Source organism: Neofelis nebulosa, chromosome 1 (assembly GCF_028018385.1).
Source record: "Neofelis nebulosa isolate mNeoNeb1 chromosome 1, mNeoNeb1.pri, whole genome shotgun sequence".
Classification (NCBI taxonomy): Eukaryota; Metazoa; Chordata; class Mammalia; order Carnivora; family Felidae; genus Neofelis; species Neofelis nebulosa.
Window position 1 is genome coordinate 146,735,549 of NC_080782.1, and position 22,381 is coordinate 146,757,929.

At 48.1% G+C, this 22,381-nt stretch overlaps 1 protein-coding gene and 1 pseudogene across 2 annotated transcripts in view; both read left to right on the forward strand.

The window, feature by feature from the left end:
- Positions 1-3,240: 3,240 nt before the first annotated feature.
- Positions 3,241-13,117, forward strand: LOC131517061 (E3 ubiquitin-protein ligase TRIM36-like; annotated as a pseudogene).
- Positions 13,118-14,221: 1,104 nt separating this feature from the next.
- Positions 14,222-22,381, forward strand: part of TRIM36 (tripartite motif containing 36) — a 33,192-nt gene continuing 25,032 nt past the window's right edge. The window contains exons 1-3 of one of the 2 annotated variants that reach the window (XM_058738729.1): positions 14,222-14,553; positions 16,639-16,873; positions 21,756-21,785. In XM_058738729.1, the coding sequence (XP_058594712.1) occupies positions 14,527-14,553; positions 16,639-16,873; positions 21,756-21,785 (292 nt within the window). In that variant the 5' untranslated portion in view covers positions 14,222-14,526. The remainder of the gene's footprint in view (positions 14,554-16,638; positions 16,874-21,755; positions 21,786-22,381) is intronic. The other variant, XM_058738737.1, reaches the window with a different exon arrangement.

Below are 22,381 nucleotides of genomic sequence, written 5' to 3' on the forward strand. Positions count from 1 at the left end.
GAGTCGTTCACTTTAATAGGCTGAGCCACCCAAGCGCCCCAGTTAATCTTCTTCTTAATTTTGGTTCCTTTGGGGAATGAAGTTTAATTGATATCAGTGTTTATCATATTAATCTTCATTTGTTCTTAGAAAAGCAATGATAAACCACACTTTTGTTTGGTACCTGTTGACTGTCTGTCCCTGTGTCTTTGAGGTTCATGCTTAGAATTTCAGGAGAGATTTTTGTGGTCTTTATTTTGTATGCCTGTCATCTTTGAAAGGTCTTTGCTCCACACCCAACGTGGGGCTCAAACTCACGACACTGAGATTAAGAGTCACATGCTCTACCAACTGAGCTAGCCAGGCGCCCCACTTTGAAAGGTTTTGAATGCTCCATAGTGCCTCACACACTGCCAACCATAAAGAGTGGTAAATACCACCAGGCGTCGGCGTAAACTCCAGGATCTAACCCAGTTGTAATTTCTGAACACTGATCTGGACTCTCACGGGCACTTCTTCTCCTTGTCGCTGAGCAACTGATTCTAAGACCCTTGTCTCCACCACTATCTTGGTCTTGGGTAGGAATCCAGGCAACTGAGAACGATATTTTGCCTGGGGTGTTTCTGCGGTCAGGTGGACAGACCTTTGACAATAGCAACTTTTTTTTCAGGGAAAAGTGCTGGTGCTGCCAGATGGCAAAGGGATCCTTAGATCAGAGATCTTAGCGTTAAGATCAGGGAGGGTTTAGGGGCGCCTGGGTGGCGCAGTCGGTTAAGCGTCCGACTTCAGCCAGGTCACGATCTCGCGGTCCGTGAGTTCGAGCCCCGCGTCGGGCTCTGGGCCGACGGCTCGGAGCCTGGAGCCTGTTTCCGATTCTGTGTCTCCCTCTCTCTCTGCCCCTCCCCCGTTCATGCTCTGTCTCTCTCTGTCCCAAAAATAAATAAAAAAACGTTGAAAAAAAAAAAATTAAAAAAAAAAAAAGATCAGGGAGGGTTTAGAGACTGTTTAGTTCCAAACTGGTCATTTTACAGAAGGGAAAGCTGAAACTCAGAAAATTGAATGGACTTACCCAAGGGATAGCAGAAACTAACAATTTCCTATCCAATATCTGTTTCTTCTTCTTCCTTACTAGCAAGTCCTTGATTTTGTTTATAGTGGCAATGCTCCCAGAGTAAAATAATCACCTTCCCAAACTTCCTTGAAGCTAGGGGTGGACATATGACCCAGTTCTCACAAGGGATATGTAAGTGGAAGTCATTGGATGGGGTTTGGGGGAAAGCTTTTTAAGAGGAAACATTTGGCTTGTATGCCCCTTTGTCTCAACTTTCCTCCCTCTTGCTTTTCATGCAGACGGAAGACTAGTTCAGTTCTAACACTGTGGTTTTTATTATGTGCCAGATTCCATTCTGGGGCATGAAAAACTTTCACTTTTAGAGCAGTGCCTCTTTCTGGTAATCTGTTGGCTATTGCTAATGTTAGGGAAGAATCTGTTCATAAATGCTATGGATGTGTTAGAATCCTGCTAGTATTTTGGGGCACCTGGGTGGCTCAGTCCATTAAGCATCCAACTTCAGTTCAGGTCATGATCTCACGGTTCATGGGTTCGAACCATGAGCCTGCATTAGGCTCTGTGCTGACAGCTCAGAGCCTGGAGCCTGCTTTGGATCCTGTGTCTCCCCCTGTCTCTGCCCTTCCCCGTTTGTGCTCTCTCTCTCTCAAAAATAAAAATAAACATTAAAAAAATTTTTTAAAGAATCCTACTAGTTTTATTATAGAAGCAAAGAGAACACAGGAGGTTCTCCAGAACTTGAGGACAAGAAGCTTCCAAACAAGAAGTATTATGATTGTGTCTGACCTCCTACTCAGCCCCAAACACCTAGTGCCTTATCTTTTGCTGCTTTGCTCCAATCAAGTATCAGCATCAGCTCATAGAGGAATGTAACACATTGAAGAAGTAGGAAAGTTATGATTAGAACAGTTAAGGAGCAACATTATTGAAGCTTTAAGGAGAGGTGTGTAGGGACCAGGGTGGGGGGGTGGGTGGGGGAAGAAACACAGCTCTCTGGGCCAGAGGAGAGAAGTCAGAACATGACCAACAACAGAAGAGCCCAAGAGGACCCCCCCCCCCCCCCCGTATTATGGAGCCTGGAAAGCTGCCCTGTGCCTGCAAAATGGGTACTTTCCATACACCACCCTGCCCACTGGTGCTGAGCCCAAGCTCAGCACGATGCCAACCTGCTTAAGGAAAGTGGCTTCACTCCTGTAGTAAATCTTGTGTTTGTGTCTAATCCAATTATCGCTGGCTGATTTTGTTTTGGGGGGAAAACTCAAACCCTTATCGCTTTCCTCCTTTCCGAGGAAGATAAGATACAGGCCACAGGGGAGTAATAGACCAGGGCAGACTTGTTAAGCCAAGTATTATTTTCAAGGGAAGCAAAGATCGTCAGGTATGAATGAAGCAGGGAGGAGACCGGGAGGCCATTTCAGCCCCCGCTTCCTGGGGGAGCTGCTATTTTAAAAAGAAGTATAAAATGTGAGAAACATGCGCTGAAGGCTTAACTCGGGTAATGAAACAAATTGTTGGAAAAGTGAGTGAGTCGTAACTAAGGGTGTTCATGCAGTGCTGGCAAAAATGATGCTTTTTTTTTTTAAATTATGGGAAAGTCGAGTATCAGGAGGATATAGAGATACAATCGCCCTTGCACACTTAGAGTGCTTAAAATACAATCCTTGTATTTGTTCTCATCTCGGAAGCGCTGGGCTTGGTCTTTGTTACCTATTGGGTTTCAGGAAGGTTGACTTGAGATGCGGCGTTGCCATTTTCTGGGCTCTCACTATTTTTTTTTTTTTTTTTTCCGGCGCTGGCAGCCTGATCCTTTGTTGTTGCCTCCTCTGCATTCATCCTCTCTGCCCTCGCACCTCCAGACAGTGTGATGGTTTTTTTTTTTTTTTTTTCCCCCAGTCCTCGCGCCAGGAGCTCCGGAAGGCCACCTTCCCCGGCATCCGAGGAGGCACAGCTCTCACCATCCCGAGGGCGGAGGGGGGGTGTCGTTGGGCTGGGACCGCGCCACGCCGGGAGCGGACCCGCTTTTGTGTCGCTGTTTGTCTCCGCAGCCGCTCGACCCCGGGCTGGAGGCGCGCGGGCCGCGACCCCCGAGGAGGCGGGGCCTCGGCGCGGGGCTCCGCCTGGTGTGCATTTCACTGCCGCCGCCGCCGCCCTGGTTTGTTCAGATACTCCGCCCTGCCCCTGCCGCTGCACCCAGAGCCCAGGACGCGGCCGCCCGGATCCCTCTCGGGCCTCGAGCCCGCCCAACCCCGCTTTGGGCTTTTCCCCGAGCTTGCTGGTTTTGCCTCGTTAACCGCATCCTGGAGCGGCGCTTGGCAAAACTCAGACTAAAAAGAGAGGGTGGGGGGAGAACAAATTCGATGCACCCGTCCGGGTCCTCCAGAGTTTGTGAAGGGTCGTAACCATGACCGAGTCGGGGGAGATAAGTGAGTTTGGCTACATCATGGAATTGCTAGCCAGAGGCAAGGTAAGTGCTGGGGCGCGCGGTGTCGCGGCCTGGGCCCCCACCCCGGCCACTACCTGGTCTGTCACTGTGGGCGTCCCGGTCCCTTCCAGCGCCCGCGGAGGGCGGGGGCCGGAACCCCGGGTCCGCGCTCCCAGCCAGGGCGTCCCAGCAGCTGCAGAATGCAAAGTAGTCGCCTTTTCTTTATCGCGCCGCATCTCTGAAATGAGCCAAGGGGACTTGGCCAGCTGGGCGACGGCGGGGGCTCCTGGGACGGCGAGGGGCGCGAGCTCAGCTCCGGGAGATGGAAAGGAGGGCGGGGCGTTGGCCTTCGGGGGCGCTCCTCGACGCCCCCAGGACTGCCCAGTCGTGGTGACTTCGAGTAGGTGACCTCGAGCATCCAGGCGCGCAGCGCGGAGCGGAGCGGAGGGTCGGACCAGCGGGTGGACAGTCGGGAGGCGGGACCGGGTTCAGCGCGCAGTGCGACCGTGAGGCGGGTAAAAGGCAGAACCCCAGTTCGCAGGCCCTTGGCGTTGTCAGCCCTCTTTCCAGGTCCGTAGGCGCTGCCCGAGGCCGAGAGCATTTCAAGCAGTCTGCTTTTGCAGGGGAGGCCGGGGGTGGGGGGTGGGGGGAATGCCAAGGAGCCGGATTTCAGGCAGGCACCTGTCCGGGAGCCCGTTCGAAACCCGGGCTGGCGCCGTCGGTGTTGCCTCGCGACCACGCCCTCGGCCGGCCCCGGTGGCGCCGAGCCTAGGCAGAAAGCTTGGCGGCAGGCTGGCCTCCGCGCTGCAGCCGAGAAACTGCCCAGGGAGGCACCTGAGTGCTTTGCCGGCCGGTGGTGTCGGGAAATGCAAAGCTGAGCCAGGCGCGCTCAGCCGGGAGTCGCAGCCGGAGAGAGAGAGCGAGAAACGGCGCCTGCCTTTGCCCTCTGCACCTGGAATTTCGATAGGTGCTGGCATGAGGGAGAGAAGGACTTCCTGCGCGCAGTCTTCAGAAAGGAGGATGATCCCGCAGCCCTGCTGTGAGCATCTGAAACTTCGGGCTCACACCTCACCAGCCCCAACTGCGCCAGGTTTTAGCTTTCAGGGCAGGCAGTCCCAAGGCTCCGCGCCGGCGCGGGTCCCCGCACTCCCAGATGAAAGCGTCCCGGGGGAACCGCGCGCCTCCCGGGATTCTCTCTCCCGTTCTGCAAACACGGAATACACTCATTTGAAATAGAATGCTGGTTAACATCTCCAAGATAGAAGCTGTGCTTCGGGCCGCCCCCCGCCCCCCACCGTTGACACCCGGGGCCCAGAAGTACACGTGGAGGACCCGCTTTCCACTTTTCTTTCTACCCTGGGCTCTAGCCTGCACCTGGAAGGGGCCTCCGGCGCGTGCGTGGGAACACCCGGGCCACCACATCCAAGCTTCTGTCGCCCAAGAAGCTTCAACCTCGGCCACCCGCTGGGCCTAGGGTGCGTACCACAGCCCGCTCCACCCCTTGCAGGGCCCACCCTGGGAGGAAAGGAGAGGGCCAGAAAGAAGGAAGCGCCGCTTGGAAGGAGGAGACTTGCAGCCAAGGGGTCAGAACCCGGCTTTCTTAAGTGCACCGCAGGATCCAGGCTGTCCATGATCTCTGGGGGCTGGGGGTGCGGAGGAAGCAGGATGCCTTTTGCTGATTGCAAAATAAATGGACCGCTCTTGATGGGGAGGAGTGGGGTGATTGAGAGGTGAGTTCTTCAGAGGGAATCAGAATTGTATTCATTGGCTAATACTTTCCTTCAGTACAGGCCCAAACTTGCAGTTCTGAGAGAATAGCTCTGGGGCGGGCCCCAGGGATCTGCGTGTCGACACCCCAGGTGATTATGAAGCAGACGGATGAACTTCCCATAAACACCAAATAGGCAACTAAGGCAGCACCATTAGTGAATCCTTAACACTTACAATAAAACCAAAACCAAACGCTCAGAGTGAGCCACGTGTTCACACTGTTCTTTCTGAAATGAAACGGGGAGAGCAGAAGAACCTGGCTTCATACACGGTGTCTGCATCGCTCAGTAGCCACTCACCCGCTCGCTAGGCCGACCCTGTACACCAGGCTTCCCGCCAAGCACCTGCAGCAAGCACATGAGCAGCGTTCTCCACCGACTTCCAAGGTTAGAGGCGTGGGTGTCTCTCTGAAAATCTCTGAGGTTGGGAAGCAGGCTCTTGCTGTAAGAACTCAGGACAGTTCCGCCCTGGGCCTTTTTTTTTTTTTTTTTTTTTTTTTTTTTTGATGGGGTGGGGGTGGGGGATTAGGAGTAGTCTCCTACCCATTTCCCCTCAAGCTTATTCTCTGCCCACTGTCCTCATACTTCCCGCCCCCACTTATGTGTGTGATTACACAGGATTGGGACACTGAATACCTCTGCGAGCATGAGCCAATGAATAGCAGACCGTTGAGATTCACTTGCTTTCTTTTCCTTTGGGAAGTTAGACCCCACTTTGGAGTTCAGACTTATAGTGTAAAGGATACTACGAAATGGCGCTAATGACACCAAGTCTCCCGAGTTAAAGGAGAGCAGAGGCCCATTATCTTCCTGCCCCCTTCACTCCCCTCCCCATCACTCTCCTCCACTGCCCTCCCCACCACACTTCCCTTCCCTTCCCTTCCTTTCCTTCAAAGTTGAGACCAACAGCTTGACCGTCATTCTAATTGCTTTTGCTTTTCTCTGATGGCTTTACAGCTTTACGACATTAATACGTGCTTGTTTGAGTGTAACAGACTTTACACAGTTTTACAGAGTAAAAAAAATGGCACTTCACTCCCACCTCCAAAACCCTGCCCCCCTCCTCCTGGGAGCTGCAGTGTCTTGTGTGTCTCTTTCCAATTAAATTAGCTTATTGTGTGTTCTCTGAATGTGTGTGTGTGTGGGGGGGGGGGTGAGGCCACATTCATCTGAGGGTAACCTAAAACCTGCATCACAAACTTGATCAACCTATTTTGATCAGCTTATTTCACTCTCTTGTGATGACGACTTTAATATTTAATGGACACAGGATTCTCTACCATTGTGGTCTTTCTGCTCAGCAAACCATGACCTGGAAGTATAGTTGATGCCTGTGATAATTCTCAGGAGGCTTAAAAATCAACGTACATGGACCGCCTTATATTTCACTCTCAGAGACATTTGTGCCACTTCTGGGAGATACTTTTTGGGCTTTTGTTTGTTTGTTTTTGTCTCTTTTGTATCTCATCCCTTTGGACTAAAATAGACCTTTCCAAATCTGTGGTCCACGTCCAGGATTACTCAAAGCAATATTTTCAAAACTTTTGGGCTCTAGAAGGGTTTGGCTTATTACTTTTTTTTATCATCCTCATTCACCTTTTCCCTTCACACCATCACACACTCTGGAACCATATAATGAAGATTTGATGACAGTGGAAGAATTGTCCATACAAATGGAAGAATTTATATTTAGGGTACCTCTTTATATTTAGACAATTTAACACATTTATATTTACGTATAAATAGTCAGAAAGTACTATTTGGTTTTTGTTTTTTTAAAGTTTATTCATTTTTGAGATTTGAGAGAGGCAGAGCATGAGCAGGGGAAGGGCAGAGAGAGAGAGGGAGAACAGAATCCGAAGCAGGCTCCAGTCTCTGAGCTGTCAGCACAAAGCCTGACGTGGGCGTGGGGTTCGAACTCAGGAACCGTGAGATCATGACCTCAGCCAAAGTTGGACCCTTAACCAACTGAGCCATCCAGGCGCCCCTAGAAAATGCTACTTGTTTTTCCCATAGTTCAATAGTTCCTGTTCAGACACCTCCAAGGAGTATAATAGTTTGAGCAGAATAAAAGCAGCTTTGGAAAGCTTACTATTTAACTTTGATAGAGAAACAGGCGATGATTCCATTATCTGGTAAATTATTACTTTTAATTTTGAACATCTCTAAAGCATAAAAACTACAAGAACTTTCATAAGCACAAAATTTACCATGAAACAAGAAGATACTTGTATTCAGAAAGAATTAGGTTTAGAAAATCCTCAAATCTAGACTAATGGAAAGTCTTAAAACCTCTCCCGGGACCAAAACAAAAATACCACCAAATGATCTGTTTCAGAAGGCTCAATAGGTACTTGCTCACACAACCAAAATCTAAACTGGGTGATAATGCTAAGGTTGGGTCCACTGCAAAGTATTCTTTAAAATATTTTTTTATATCCTGGGATAGGGTGAAATGTGTGCGTTGTGGGGGGTAGGAAAGGCAAACAGAAAATTCAGACTTTAGCAATATATTTGCAAAGTAGCTAATTTCACAAATATAATTTTCCTGTTTTTTTTTTTACTTTGTTCAATAGATAATTTGAAAAAAAAAGGATCTTAAACTACTTAGCCATATAATGCTTAAATCGTATTTTTTTGTGCAACTGTGAATTACATGTTGTATATTTATCTGTGGGCAGTGCAATAGGGATGCTGGAGGGAGACTCAAATTTGAATCTCAAGGTTCTTTGGTATCTGGTCATGTGATCTTGAGGGTATTACTTAATCTCTGGTTGAAGGTGGAGAGCCCTGTCCTGTCTGAAGGGAATCATACCTATTCACAGTGTTATTGCCAGGATTAAATGAGTATTTTACAGAAAGTTCCTAATACTGTTCTTGGCACACAGTAGGCTGTTAAGTGAAAGTTATTACCTCTAGCTGCCATGACAGCAGTTTGGTTTTGAGACACCTTTATCCAAACTGTGATTACTAACAAGTGGAGATGGGGAGTTGCCAGCCAGATAAAATACAGGATATAGAATCACATTTGAATTGCTGATAAACAACAAATAATTGGTTTTAAAAATTTTTTTTAACGTTTATTTTTGAGAGATAGAGTACACAAGTGGGGGAGGGGCAGAGAGAGAGGGAGACACAGAATCCGAATCAGGCTCCAGGCTCCCAGCTGTCAGCACAGAGCCCGACATGTGGCTCGAACCCACAAACTGTGAGATCATGATCTGAGCCAAAGTCAGATGCTTAACCCACTGAGCCACCCAGGTGCTCCAACAAATGATTGTTTTAATAGAAGTAGGTCCCTTGCTATTTATGGAGCATACTTACACTAAAAAAAATTAATTATGTGTCTGAAATTCAAACTTATCTGGGTGCCCTGTGTTTTTGCTAAACCTAGCAACCCCAAGTGTAGGAATAACGTGTAGTCCAAGGGGACCTGCTAACAACGTCTAAATATTGTTGTTCACCTCAAGTTGGCCAAGGGGGACCAGCCAGTTCACTCCTGCCATTAATGGAAAAATGTCTGCCAGAGAGATGCTGTGTTTTTCTCATCAAATTTCAAATTACTGGGCTGGTGCTGTTTAGTAGGGAAGTGTCTATTGGATTTTCTCTCAAACAGACAAAAGCTTAAAAGGGAGGGAAGATAAGGCTTACAAGACATCAAACATTCATGTACGAAATGAGAGTATGTAATCGTGTTAAACTGAGCGGAAAGACTGTAAGTGCCAAAGGAGTTCAGAGTCAGGAGCTGATCAATGAAAACGAGACCAAGGAGGGAGAAGGCTCTAGATCTGCAGCTGGAAAGATGAGGAGGAGTTGGCTGGGCAATGGACATCTGAACTTCCGGCCTCCCTGGCTCTTCTCCCCTGAGGTTGTTCCCATAGAAACACTTTCTGACAGGTAAGCTTGGCCTGTCACAGGCTTGGGTCAATGATTGATAACTGCCATTCATTGTCCTTTGCCTGTAACCTCTTGATGCCCACTGGCGTAGATAGTGCATGTGCCAATCTCTTGGGAAGCCCTGTGATTTACGTCATTGCTGTCTTGTTCCTAGGGACTCTTCATTTTGTACCCAGGTTGTCCATTGACTAGGAGTCCCCAATAAGGGGCAAGGTGGAGGAAGAGGTGGCCGTATTGCCTAGTTGTGACTTCTTGTTCAGCACATGTTAATGGAATGGCACCCTGGCTATTTGATCTCAGACCAAACAGATTAAGAGCCAGTGGTGTTGCACGGCACTGACTGAAATATGCACCATGGTCATTAGGACCTGACTGTGCCAGGAACTTAATCTCCTGTTGGGTATTAGGAGTCGGTATGGAAAGAGACCAACCAGGTCAAGTGTAGTGGATAGCCTAAAAGGTAACAGGTTTACATTTTAAATGTCAGGTAATGAACACTTACTGAGCCTCTCTCCTTTACCAAACCTGAATGGTGGTGGTGGTGGTGGTGGTGTGTGTGTGTGTGTGTGTTTGGGAGTGGCAACTGCTGGTAGCTGAACTAGGGGAAAATTGACAACATCCTTCCCTGACCTTTTGGGCTTGATGAAATATATAGATGCAAGACAGCTCATGCCTCTGTGATAGAAGAGCCATTAAGCAACACCGAATGAGATAATGTACGCAAGAGTGCTGAAGTTCTGTGAACTTGGTGGAGGCGGTGATAGGTATGGAGTAGGCTTCCTTGTGTTGAACTTTGACCTGTATTTTATTTTAATTTTTTGGTGTTTATTTATTTTGAGAGAGAGAGAGTGGGAGGAGGGGCAGAGAGAGGGAGACAGAGAATCACAAGCAGGCTCTAGCAGGCTCTGCGCTGTCAGTGCAGAGCCCAGTGTGGGGCTCAGTCCCACCAACTGTGAGATCACGACCTGAGCCAAAACCAAGAGTTGGTTGCTTAACCAACTGAGTCACCAGGCGCCCCTGACCTATATTTTGAAAGAAAGTATTGGAGAGGTGCCTGCGAGGCTCAGTCATTGAGAGCCTGACTCTTGGTTTTGGCTCAGGTCATGATCTCAGGGTTCAAGAGTTCAAGCCCCGCATTGGGCTCTGTGCTGAGTGGAGCTGCTTGGGATTCTATCTCAATCCTTCTCTCTCTGCCTGTCCTCCACTTGTGTTCTCTCTCAAAAATTAATTAATTTAAAAGATAAAGTATTGGAAAAGGAGGTGCTAGGTTACTCCAAACTAGGAAGGGGTAGGTACCCACAGGATGGTATGTGCAATGCAAATCGGGAGAATAATGATTTAAAAAACAAAATACAGATCACTTGTGTCCTTCCCACTTAAAAGCCTTCAAAAGCTTCCCAAAGTCTGCAGAAAAGATGCACGGCATTCAGGTATACTAGACTCCTTTTGTATTATTGCAAGTTTATCACCCCTCCTGTAACCCTTGTCCCCCAACACACAAACATTTAAATCCACTCGCATGCACATATACCCCTCCTGTTATGGTCCTACACTACGCTTCTCAGGGTCTAGGACCACAGCTTTACGCTGTCCCTGTGGCAAATGGAGCAATAAGGACAGAGAGACCTGAATGGAAAGTCATCTGTAAATACTTAATGGATAGGCTGTTTCTGTAATCTAGGCACTGGTAGCAGAGACTCAGGGTGGGCAGGGGAATTGGCTGTAAGGATGAGAAAGGACAGGGATCTGAGAAGAAACCAGAGGATTTGAAGCCTGACCAGAGGTAGAGGGGAAGGAGAGAGGAGGCTTTAAAAACAACAACAACAACAACAACAACAACAACAAAAAACCAACCAAATCCACAGAATTTTAACTTGAGGAACTGGGAGAGATCTTGGTATGCTCGGTAAGTGGGAAGCTAGAATGTATGGGCCAAGGGGGGGGTGGGTGGGTAGGGTGGGGTACAAATGACTAGAAAAGTGGGTAGAATGGTTTAGAATGGTGGTTTTCATATTTGGCTATCTTCCTACTAATACACCCCCTCCCCCCTTAAGCTTTTCAAAATTTATGGGTTAATGGTTTAAATGAATATGGATCAAAATCTGTATGGATTAATTATGTAAATTGCATTAAAAAGTGCCTGGGTGGCTCAGTCGGTTGGGTGTCTGACTTCGGCTCAGGTCATGATCTCATAGCTCGTGGGTTTGAGCCCCAGGTCGGGTTCTGTACTGACAGCTCAGAGTCTGGAGCCTGCTTTGGATTCAGAGAGAGAGGGGGTGGGGGGGAGAGAGAATGAGTCAGGGAGGGGCAGAGAGAGCAAGGGAAACACAGAATTCGAAGCAGGCTCCAGGCTCTGAGCTGTCAGCACAGAGCCTGAAGCTGGATTTGAACCCACGAACTGTGAGATCATGATCTGAGCAGAAGTCAGACGACTTTGAGCCAGCAACTGAGGCACCCAGGCACCCCTGCTTTTTACTTTTGTAATACAATTTTTAGAAATCCTTCCTCATCAGTACGTTCATTTCAGCTGCTGTGCAGTATTCTACGGTATGGTTGTACATCATGGATGATAGATAATATAGATATTTCTTTAAATAAGGTTCGAACAAGGAGTTTGTACATGTTTTTGTGCACACATGCAAGTCTTTCAGTAGGAATTTTTTTTTTAAGTTTATTTATTTTGAAAGAGACAGTGTGCACAAGCAGGTGAGGGGCAGAAAGAGAGGAGAGAATCCCAAGCAGAATCTGACTCTGGCTCGATGCCATCAAGCTTGAGACTATAACCTGAGCTGAAATCAAGAGTCCAAGAGATGGATGCTCAACCGACTGAGACACCCAGGCGCCCCCAGTAGGACAATTCTTAAAGGTGGTATTGCTTAGTCAAAGGTATACGCATTTGACATTTTTGATAGGATGTGCAAAATTTCCCTTCCAATAAGCTGTACCAGTCTACAGCGTCACACACAAAAAGCTTGAATGTACCTACTTCTCCACATTCTTGCCAAATGTATTAAGATTATATTTGAACTTTGGGGCACCTTGGTTGGCTCAGTCGGTTAAGCCCAACTTCAGTTCAGGTCATGATCTCCCAACCCTGGGTTCAAGCCCCATGACCGGCTCTGTGCTGACAGCTCAGAGCCTGGAGTCTGCTTAGGATTCTGTGTCTCTGTCTCTCTCTCTGCCCCTCCCCTGCTCGTGCTCTCTCTCTGTCAATAAATAAATAAATAAATAAATAAATAAAAATAAACATTAAAAAATTTTTTAAAAAGATTATATTTGAACTCTGAGAATCAGGTGGAAAATGCTATGTCATTGAAGTCTGATTTGCATAATGGAGAGCTTTCAAATTTATTTGTGGCCAAATATTGTCTATACAAGTTTAATCTTTAGCTCATGTTAATGAAGTCTTCTCATCTCTTTTACTCAGTTAACTAGTTCGTTTTGGACCAAAGTGCTATTGAAGTGGGCTGATGTGAGGTTACAGCCAGAGGAGAATAATTTAACGCAAAGAACAGTATTAAAAACAAACACTGATTTATGCTTTTTAATGGCTGAGTCTTTAAAAAGTATATGGGGACATGGTGTGGAACATGATGTAGGTAACCAAATTACGCAGGTATTTGTTATTTTCCTCATTTCCCTCCTGATTAGGACGCTTCACAACCTGGGGGAACGAAGCAGTCTCAACTCAAGCACGCGGGGCCACAGACAGGGCATTAATCCGGATCAGACTAGTCCAGGCATTGCTTGGCAAGGCGTTCATCCTCTCTACACCTCCTCATCTGTAAACTGAGGGTTTTCCACTAAAGACAACCGCTCTAGCCCTTTGCTGTTCTTGTCTACACTGCCACCCCAGTATTTAATCGCCGGGTTGGAGAAGAGGCTACCGCTGCTGACCGTGCTGTGGGAAGACGGCGGAACTTTTCACACGGAGAGACTTCTCCCAAATAGAAAATACGTGGGAAGCATTTCAAAACCTAAACGGGATTCCTCTGCTGCAGCTCCAAGGTCCCTTCACCCAGCTGTTTAGGGCGCCCGTTTTCCCTGTCTCTACGTAAGGATGGAAATAGCCGGCTGGGAAGGCAGTGGCGTGATCCAGTAACACGGCTTCCAACCACCCCAGGTTAACCCGTTTTCGGTTCGCCGTGAAACGAGACAGAAGAAACGCGCTGGAGAGCCGCGGAAGGTGAAACCCGCGCTGCTGGTCCCTGAGCAGGCGAGGCACCGCGAGGGTGCGCAGGTGCCGGAGCCGCCCCGGACCCGCGGCGCCCCGCGCCCCGCGTCCCCAAGGGGGAGCCGCAGGGCGGCTACCGGGGCGGGGGAGGGGCGCTCCCGCGTCGCCGGCTCTGGACCCCAACCCCGCGCCACTTGGCGACAACGTGTTGTGTGTGCCAGCGCCGCGCCCAGGGGTGCCAAAGCAGAAGGAGAATATGAGTGATTCGTGACCAGTTAGGGGATGTGAAGTTCACCCGACGAATTGGGCCGGAAGAGAAGGAGGAAGAGCCGGGCGGGGACGGGGACCCGCTAGGGGAACCCCCGGCCCGGGAAGGGGTGGGACGGGCGGGTCTCGCTCCGGTCGTCTCCTCCGGCGCTCTGTTCTGCGGCGCTCCGTGCTATGGCACCGGGAAGGCGGCCCGGACCCGCCCTCGCCCCCGCCGGCCGTCCAGAGTCGGGAAACGGGGCTTGTAGGTGATGCCTCACATCGCGCTTCACCAAAGCGCAGGGAAAGCAAAATGAAGGGCAGAGGGGCGGTGCCCGGCCAGCAGCCAGAGCTGCAGTCCGCGGATACTCTGCCGACCGCTCCACCCCGGCCCCGCCCCGGCCCCGCCCTCCGCCTCCCTAGCCCCCTCACTTCCGCCCCTCCGAGGCTTCCTACAGCGTCTGGCCGCGTAGGCGGCGGCCACCCGGGAAGGGGCGAGCGGCCGAGGGGGCGGGGCCCAGGCGGTGGCGACGGCGGAGGGAGCCCGGACCTCGGCGCGCGCCGCACTCCCACCCCGCCGCCGCCCGCGGCCCCGCCCCCTTTGTGCGGTGGGCGCTGTTGCCCGGGCGACGGCGCCGCCCCGCCCCGGTCCCGCCCCTCGGCGGCGTCCGCGCCCCGGTCTCCGCGCGGCCGCCAGCCCAGCCGCAGTCTGCAGGAGCCGCCGCCGCAGCCGGCCGCGCGGCGGGATTCCCGGGCCGTCGCAGGGAGCGCAGCTCGGCTCTCCGCGCGTGTGCTTTCGCCCGCCCCGCTCCTCGCCGCGTCGGTCCGCTGGCCGGGTCCGGCCGACCAGCTCGCCCTCTGGCTCCGAACCCAGGCTTCCCGGCCGCCGCAGGGACCCGCCCACCAGACCCTGCCGGGGCCGCCTGCCTGTTTGGACCCTGCCGTTGATGACACCTGGCAGGAGGCTACTATGGAAGGGGATGGTTCCGAAACGCTGGTGAGTGGGCGACAGGGGCCTCCACCTCACGCTTCCCTGGCGGCTCGCCGGGACGCCCGGGTCTCTCTCCTCGGCCCTGAGCCAGAGGGAGCCTCGCCTCACGAGGAGCGAGGGCGGGCGTGTGGTGGCCCCGCTTCCTCTTCGCCTTCCGCGCCCCGGGTTCCGCAATCCGGGGCGCTCCCTTTCTACGCCTCGGAGGGTCGGATCCCGGGTCTCCTGGGCCCGCGAGGGGGCGCCTCTCGGGTGCGGCGATCGCCCACCTGAGCACCTCGGGCAATCCGGGAGGGGCTCTTTCATGGGGTCCAGGCTGTAGACTTCATTCGCCTCCGGGAGTCGGGTGCCCGTCGCGGCGCGGGGCGCATGCCCCGCCCGTGTCGGGCCGTCCTTTGTCCCGGAGCGTCGCGGAGCCGGCGCCCGGACCCCCGCGGGCGCGGCCCACCCGGCTCGCGGTCGCGGCGCGCGGAGAGGCTCCTCCCCGGCTTCGCCAGCTTGCGCGCGGGGGGCGGGCTTGTCCTGGCAGCTGTCGGGGTGCAAAGTGTTTTTGTCTGAAAGGGTCAGATCGGCAGTTCTTTCCAACTTGTTAGTTTCCGGTCGAACCCCCAGTGATTTTCAGACAGCTTCATTGTGGGAGCCGCCACATCCCATTTCTCTTAATCAGGGTGTTTCCCTCGGTGGATGTAAAAACGGAAAACTCATTTTTTCTGTTGGATAAGAATTGTCTTGTATCTGTCGTGGGTAAAAAGCTTACGTATCGCTTTATGGACCAGGAAGATGGAAATGATTTTAGATCTTCCAGCGGGAGGTAAACCTCCCATCAAATGAGAACCTATTTTGGACACCCAGAATAATCCCCTTTGAATCTATTTTGGAGGCTCAGTTGGGTGTCACGTTCTTGGTGAAATGACATAGGACGTGAATATTCTATTTTCTTTGCCGTGAAGTGTGGCTGTCTTCCAAATTTGAAAAAATCGTGACATGATGTGGGCTTTTATTAAATATTTATTGAATGATGCAGCAAGAAACACTTCAAAGACCCATCCACGGTGATAAAGGCATTTCAATGTGGTGCTGTTGTCACGGACTGTTAAAGCACTCAGTGTCACTTTAGGGGGAATACGTTTTTAATTAGTTAAACTAAATTAATTAACTCGATGTTGACGTTCTGTGTGTTTCCAGTAGTTGAAATGATTGCACGAGGTCTAGGAGTACTTTCAGATTTGACTGTAAAATGGTAGGGAGGCTGAATATAGATTCATAGCACCTGCAGTTTGGGAGGGGTGTGTGTGTGTGTGTGTGTGTGTGTGTGTGCGCGCGTGTGTGTGTGTGTGTGTGTGTGTGCGTGCGCGCGCTCGCAGGAACTACATATGAAAGGTTGCGAAAACTGGTATGAGGTCATCTAACCTTTGAGACTCTGTGTTTCTCGTGGAAAATAATGCACGCCTGTAGTATGGAGAGCACTTAAATAATGGTGCTTTGTAGTCCTCCCCACCCTTTCAATATTCATAAAGTGCTTTTAAGAGAACCACTTCGATACTCATCGCCAGGAGATGAAGCATTTTAGCTACATTATAGTTGCAGCCTATGAAAATTGGTCACATTTAATGTAGAAAATTGCTGATGGTACAGCTCGTAAATAGATTTCAAGGAAGCTTCCACGAACATACTGGCGAACCCAGCTTTTGCCGGCTCCTGTTATTTGCCACAGAGTTAGTGTGCCCAGGAGGAACATGGTTTCATTCTCAGTATGCCATGTTCTTCCCTTTTACTGTAGTGATCTACTTGTAGGATTTCTCAGATGTCCTAAATCAGTGAATTCATGATGATTTGAGTAACTTCATAACAGATGAAGTATTATGGGCCCCTCATATTTTGTGCTGATTATTCTCATACTTCAGTTTGAACCATGTCAAGTGTCCCTTCTGTTCTACGAGGTGGGGGGTGAGGGTTGATGGTACGGAATTCCGTTGCCAAAAAGGGACTTCAGATTAAACACCTGAATTCTTAATTCTTTTGGAAGGGTGAACACACATGTTTAATGGGGTCCAGGCACTTATTTTGATTCTGATTTCTTTTCCTCAACTCCAGGTTACCATTAAGAATATCGAAAGAGAGCTCATTTGCCCCGCATGCAAGGAGCTTTTTACCCATCCGTTGATTCTCCCTTGTCAACACAGTATCTGTCATAAGTGTGTAAAAGAACTCTTGCTGACACTCGACGATTCCTTCAACGATGTGGGATCGGACAACTCCAATCAGAGCAGTCCTCGACTCCGGCTCCCCTCTCCTAGCATGGACAAAATTGACAGAATTAGCAGACCAGGTACGTGCCAGAAGCTTGGGGTCTGGGAGTTTCCACTGTGTCTGTGGAAGGGAAGTTACTGTTGCCACTTTGAGGGTTGATCTTTCCAGGTGAATTAATTAAAATTAGTTGTAAAGGAACCCTTCCCTCTTTGAAAATGTCAAAATGAACTCCTCACTGTCCTGGTACACACTAAAAGTCGGGTATTGAACACGAGCTTTGTGTTAGACCCCTTGTTAACTGTATTTAGGGGATGTTCTGACCCTGTGGTGTCCTTTATATGAGGGATGGAGTAATGGACCCCAGAAGTACTTACTAGGGAAACATCTGTCTCTGGTAATATGTAAATAAATATTCCAATTAAAGGATGAGACTCCACAGTGACTACTCCTAAAAGACTTTTTAGATGGGTTATTTGGTATCGTTTTACTCTACCTGAGGATTCTGTTTTCTTCAGCCATTTTTTTTTCAATGTTTTTTATTTATTTTTGGGACAGAGAGAGACAGAGCATGAACGGGGGAGGGGCAGAGAGAGAGGGAGACACAGAATCGGAAACAGGCTCCAGGCTCCGAGCCATCAGCCCAGAGCCTGACGCGGGGCTCGAACTCACGGACCGCGAGATCGTGACCTGGCTGAAGTCGGATGCCCAACCGACTGCGCCACCCAGGCGCCCCTCTTCAGCCATTTTTAATCCATGTTTTAGAAGAAGAATTTTGAATATCAACTAAATAGTGGCGGAACTCTGTCGTAATGACAGAAGTAGATCTAGATGTGTGGCACATCTGTCTATACAGCCAGAGTCCTTATTATGCAGCCAGAGTGTAAATTGTTTCCCTTTGGGATGGTGTTGCTTTCTTCTGGACATCCATTGCAGGATTAAGGTAGATCAAAACTAATTTGAAATCATTGGGAACAGGGCCACTGAGAATTTCAGGGCCAAAATCAGCAGTGAGGGAAGACCAAGGGGAGGCAGAGCTTTGGGTAGAAATACCGCAGTGTCACGTTAGGCTCGCCCTTTGTTTGGAGGAGAGTCCTTGAGTGGCTCTGGGCACCAGACTGTTGGACTTCGAGGTTTTAGTTTTGATCCTTTAGGCCACTGTGTTTATTTCTCCCTCTTACAGTGTAGGAATAACTTTTTAATCTTATGTGTTAAAAAAAACATATCAGAAGAGAGTCTCCTCCTCCTTACTTGCATTTAGCAAATGCTGTCCCTTTTGGTCCACACTGTGATGGGGAATCTCTTAGAGCAATGTTGGTGTCCTTGTGCTCCATCAGACACTGGATAAGAGGGGATTTGTTCTAAGAGTCGTATTAGGCTGTTTTAAAAACATGTATTTTACTTTAAATGGTAATCACGAATTCCTCGGAAGATTATTTCGCACACATAAAAAAATTAGAAGCCTATATAAAAAGAGGAGCATGAAGTAGGTGGGGGGATGTAGGGAGTATGAGGTCAGAGAGGGTCCTGCCTATTGTGAAGTCATCGCTTGTATGTTTCCCTCCCTGCTAGGAGCTAGCTGTCACACGGAGGAGGGAGGAGAGACATTTCAATAGCTTGAAATCACCTACCGGATAAAATGGAGATATTCTGTTGGTAGATCCTCCCTGGCTAATTAGGGATCCCTTAATGACCAAGAGAAATTCACTTTTTGTATATTAATATATAGCAGGTATTTATTAAATATTAGTACTTAACATTCAGAGGAATTTTAGTCACGTACTAATATTTCTGTAATTAGATTGAGCTTATGTACATATTTTACGAAATCCTGTATCTGCTGCGGGTTTTTAATCTTAGTACTTGGTTGGTTTTTATATGTGATTCATATGGAGAATGAATGAAATACAGATGAAGTATGTGTCTAGCAAGATGAGATATGGCTGTTTTTAAGAGCTCATCTGACAGTACTTGGTGGATGTTTAATAAATACTTGTGGAGTGGTTGTTGAATGTTGTGGGATTTCTACAAAGCATGCCATAGTGGCTTTTATTCTGTAATAGTGGTGTTTTTGTCCAGAACAAGAGATCCATTCCATCATACTTGATAGTGTCCAGATGAGAAATAGACTTAGTGACATGTTCCTCCCTCTTTAGGAAGAACTTACAGTTGGGATCATGTCCCAAGGTGGGGAAGCGAGAAAACTCTTCTGGGAGGAGCAATTACAGGAAGTCAGAGTATTTAACTTGGAGAGGGGGAGAGCGCAGGATATGATGGCGGTCTTGTGGAAGAGAACAGTAAGCTGGGGATCTTCACACAGAGGTTCCTGTTCAGTGAATGGTAAAAGAGGAATGCAGATTTCAGCTTGGTGCGTAAGAAAACACACCCCACAGGCTTTCCCAAAATGAGATTGTCAATCCCTGTCACTGGAAGAGATCAGATTTAGATGCTGCAGGGCCCAGTGAACACATTAGCGAGGCAGGCCCCCGGCATAATAAATACAGGAACGCCTTTCATCTTACTTGATATGGAGATAGACAAGATTTCATTTTCCCGTTAACTCAGCTACCATAGGAAAACCAGCAGCCTAGGTATCAGCAGCCAGCTGTCTTCCAGGCCTCCCCTGTCAGAGACAGTGGCGCATGGTTCCGGACCGTAGACTAGAATGGACGCCTTGTCTAATGGGGCAGTAGCCACTTGGCACTAGTGGGTTTGGGGATGCCAGACATTCCCCCTCCCCCTGCACAAGAGCCTGATGGTGGGTTTGACATGTGATCTTTTACATGTGGGTAGTTAATTCAAATCATTTAAAAACCATGCCAACTCAACAGGATAGGGCAGCCAAAACACATCTTTGACTGTGACCCATCCAGTGTTTGGGCCATCAGTATTTGGAGTCTTTTTTATTTTTTTATTTTTAATGTTTATTTATTGAGGGGGGGGGGGGGAGAGACATGAGCATGAGTGGGGGAGGGGCAGAGAGAGAGGGAAACAGAATCCAAAGCAGGCTCCAGGCTCTGAGCCATCAGCACAGAGCCCAACGTGGGGCTCAACTCATGAACCACGAGATCATGACCTCAGCCGAAGCCAGATGCTTAACCGACTGAGCCACCTTAGGTGCCCCTGGAGTCTTTATTTTAAACACTGGTTGTGTGACCACCATTTGACCCCCCGTAGAGGGGATTTCTGCCTTGGGTGGTGGATCAAGCCCGTTGTACATGAGCAGCCAGTACAGAGAACTTCTGCATTTCATTCATTCGCTCAACAAATACTTAATTTACCTGCTGGTTGCCAGACATGGCCCAATGCTGAAGAGGCATGAACAAGATAGATCCACCGCTCCTTTTTAAGAAGCATATAGTCCAGGGGCGCCTGGGTGGCGCAGTCGGTTAAGCGTCCGACTTCAGCCAGGTCACGATCTCGCGGTCCGTGAGTTCGAGCCCCGCGTCAGGCTCTGGGCTGATGGCTCGGAGCCTGGAGCCTGTTTCCGATTCTGTGTCTCCCTCTCTCTCTGCCCCTCCCCCGTTCATGCTCTGTCTCTCTCTGTCCCAAAAATAAATAAATAAACGTTGAAAAAAAAAAATTTAAAAAAAAAAAAAAAAAAAAAAAAAAGAAGCATATAGTCCAGCATTGTACAGAGTCTTCATGTACACATGGAGAACACAGTCCTCCATCAAGAAGAGTGTACAGAGCAAATTAACAAATACAGATGAAGAACTCAGGGTGGGGAGGCTCCAAGTATAGTAGTCACTTCTCAAATGAATGCAGATTTTAGGATTGTCCTCCTTTTCATGATACCAGTTTTAAATTAATAGAAGTTACTGTATCACAAATATAATGCTACCCTCCAGTTATGGGGCCTTTGGCTCTAATTTCTCTTCGGAGAGATTGAAAGAGAAATTTATAGGGAAGTAATGCACCTCCCCCCCCCCCTTTCCCTTCTGGCAGATTTTTAAAAATGTTTTCATCATTTGGACATACTCGGGGAGGAAATCCTATTCTGAGCAATTGGTGTGGGAGGAGCAGATTTCTAAAAATTGGTTTTGCTCTTGGTTTGCCAAAGGGATTAATTAGACCAGTACTGTCCTATATAGTAGCCATAAGCCACATGTGGCTATTGAGCACTTGAAATGTGCCAGCTGGAACTGAGATTGCTGGAAGTATAAAATATACTCTGAATGTCACACACTTAGAATGAAAAAAGATATAAAATGTCTCTAATGATTTTTATCTCTGTTTGCATTTTGATGGGATAGTATTTTGGATATATTGGGTGAAATAAATAGCATGTATGATTAAAATTAATTTCACTTGTTTCATTTTAATCTGGCCACTAGAACATTTAAAATGGCATATGTGGCTGATGCTTTTGGGCTCACATATCCCTTTTGGATATTGTTGCATTGGAGATTGGACAGATTTTTAAAAGGGTGCCCTGAAAGGAGGGTAAGGTTTGTGTGTATAACACAGTAACACATTCAGTGATGTAAAAATAGCCATTTTACTCTACATTTTGGGTCACACGTATGCAAGGCTTTTCCTGCATTTTGTATTTCCTTTTGTCAGGAGGATAGAATCCGCTTTAGCAATGTTTATATGCAGTGTTGATAATACATTGGTTAAAAAAAAATCAAACAAAAGATGCTTGATATTGCTGTGTATTTTCAACAGTTACCAGAAATATGATTGCTTAAAAACGCAAATCTATAAGATAAAGTTTAGGCCTCTTAAGTGTTGCACCAACAGTGATTTAATTCTGGGCTCCAGGATCAGCCTGATGAATGTTTTTACAATGATGGTTTCATAAATACCATGTGTGCCAAGGAGAAACACATTTTCTTAGTGTTAATTCAAGAATTGTGTTATGTGCAGGACACAGTTGCTGCTTTATCTTTTGTTAACAAGTTGTGAATCTTCTCTTTGAAATTAAATCCTAAATCCAGCTTTCTGTTCATTGTTCACAGCATCACAACGGAGATCTTTGGGGTGGAGAGGTAGAAAATGCTTTTATTGCTTGTGTGGCCGCAGGCAGTATAGTGTTAGATTTAAATTGAGTAACCGTGTATACGTAAAGTTGTTAAACATCAGTGGTCAAGTGTTCAAAATTCTGTAGAACGTGAACACATTTGGGCTGAGTGACTTAAAGGTCAACAGGACTAAATTTCCACACGAGGTCTGGTGTTTTTAAAGGGAGCACTGATGATTAGCGCTTCCGTTTTGTCAATCCGCGTGACAAGATACTTTTGAAGAAAATGACGTACTCTTGCGGATCACCTTAAAAATCCTTTACGTGTAGTTTGGTTAGTGGAACAAACTTGTATTCACGGCCATGTTGCTACCGTGAAGATCTTAAATCAGCCAGTGCCTTTTGTATTTAAAAATTTGCTTAAAGGTATCGGTAATTTTTTTTGTACTTAATTATATAGGCTTAGCTTGTTTTATGCCTATGGTGCCTTTCCTTTATTAATGTTTCAAAGTATTTGAGTTTTAACATTGAGGTCTTACCCACTTTTGGGTAAATAACATAAACTGCTTTTTTAGGCTTTCCAAAGTATCTGACTCCGAATGAAAGACGGACCAACCTACCTTA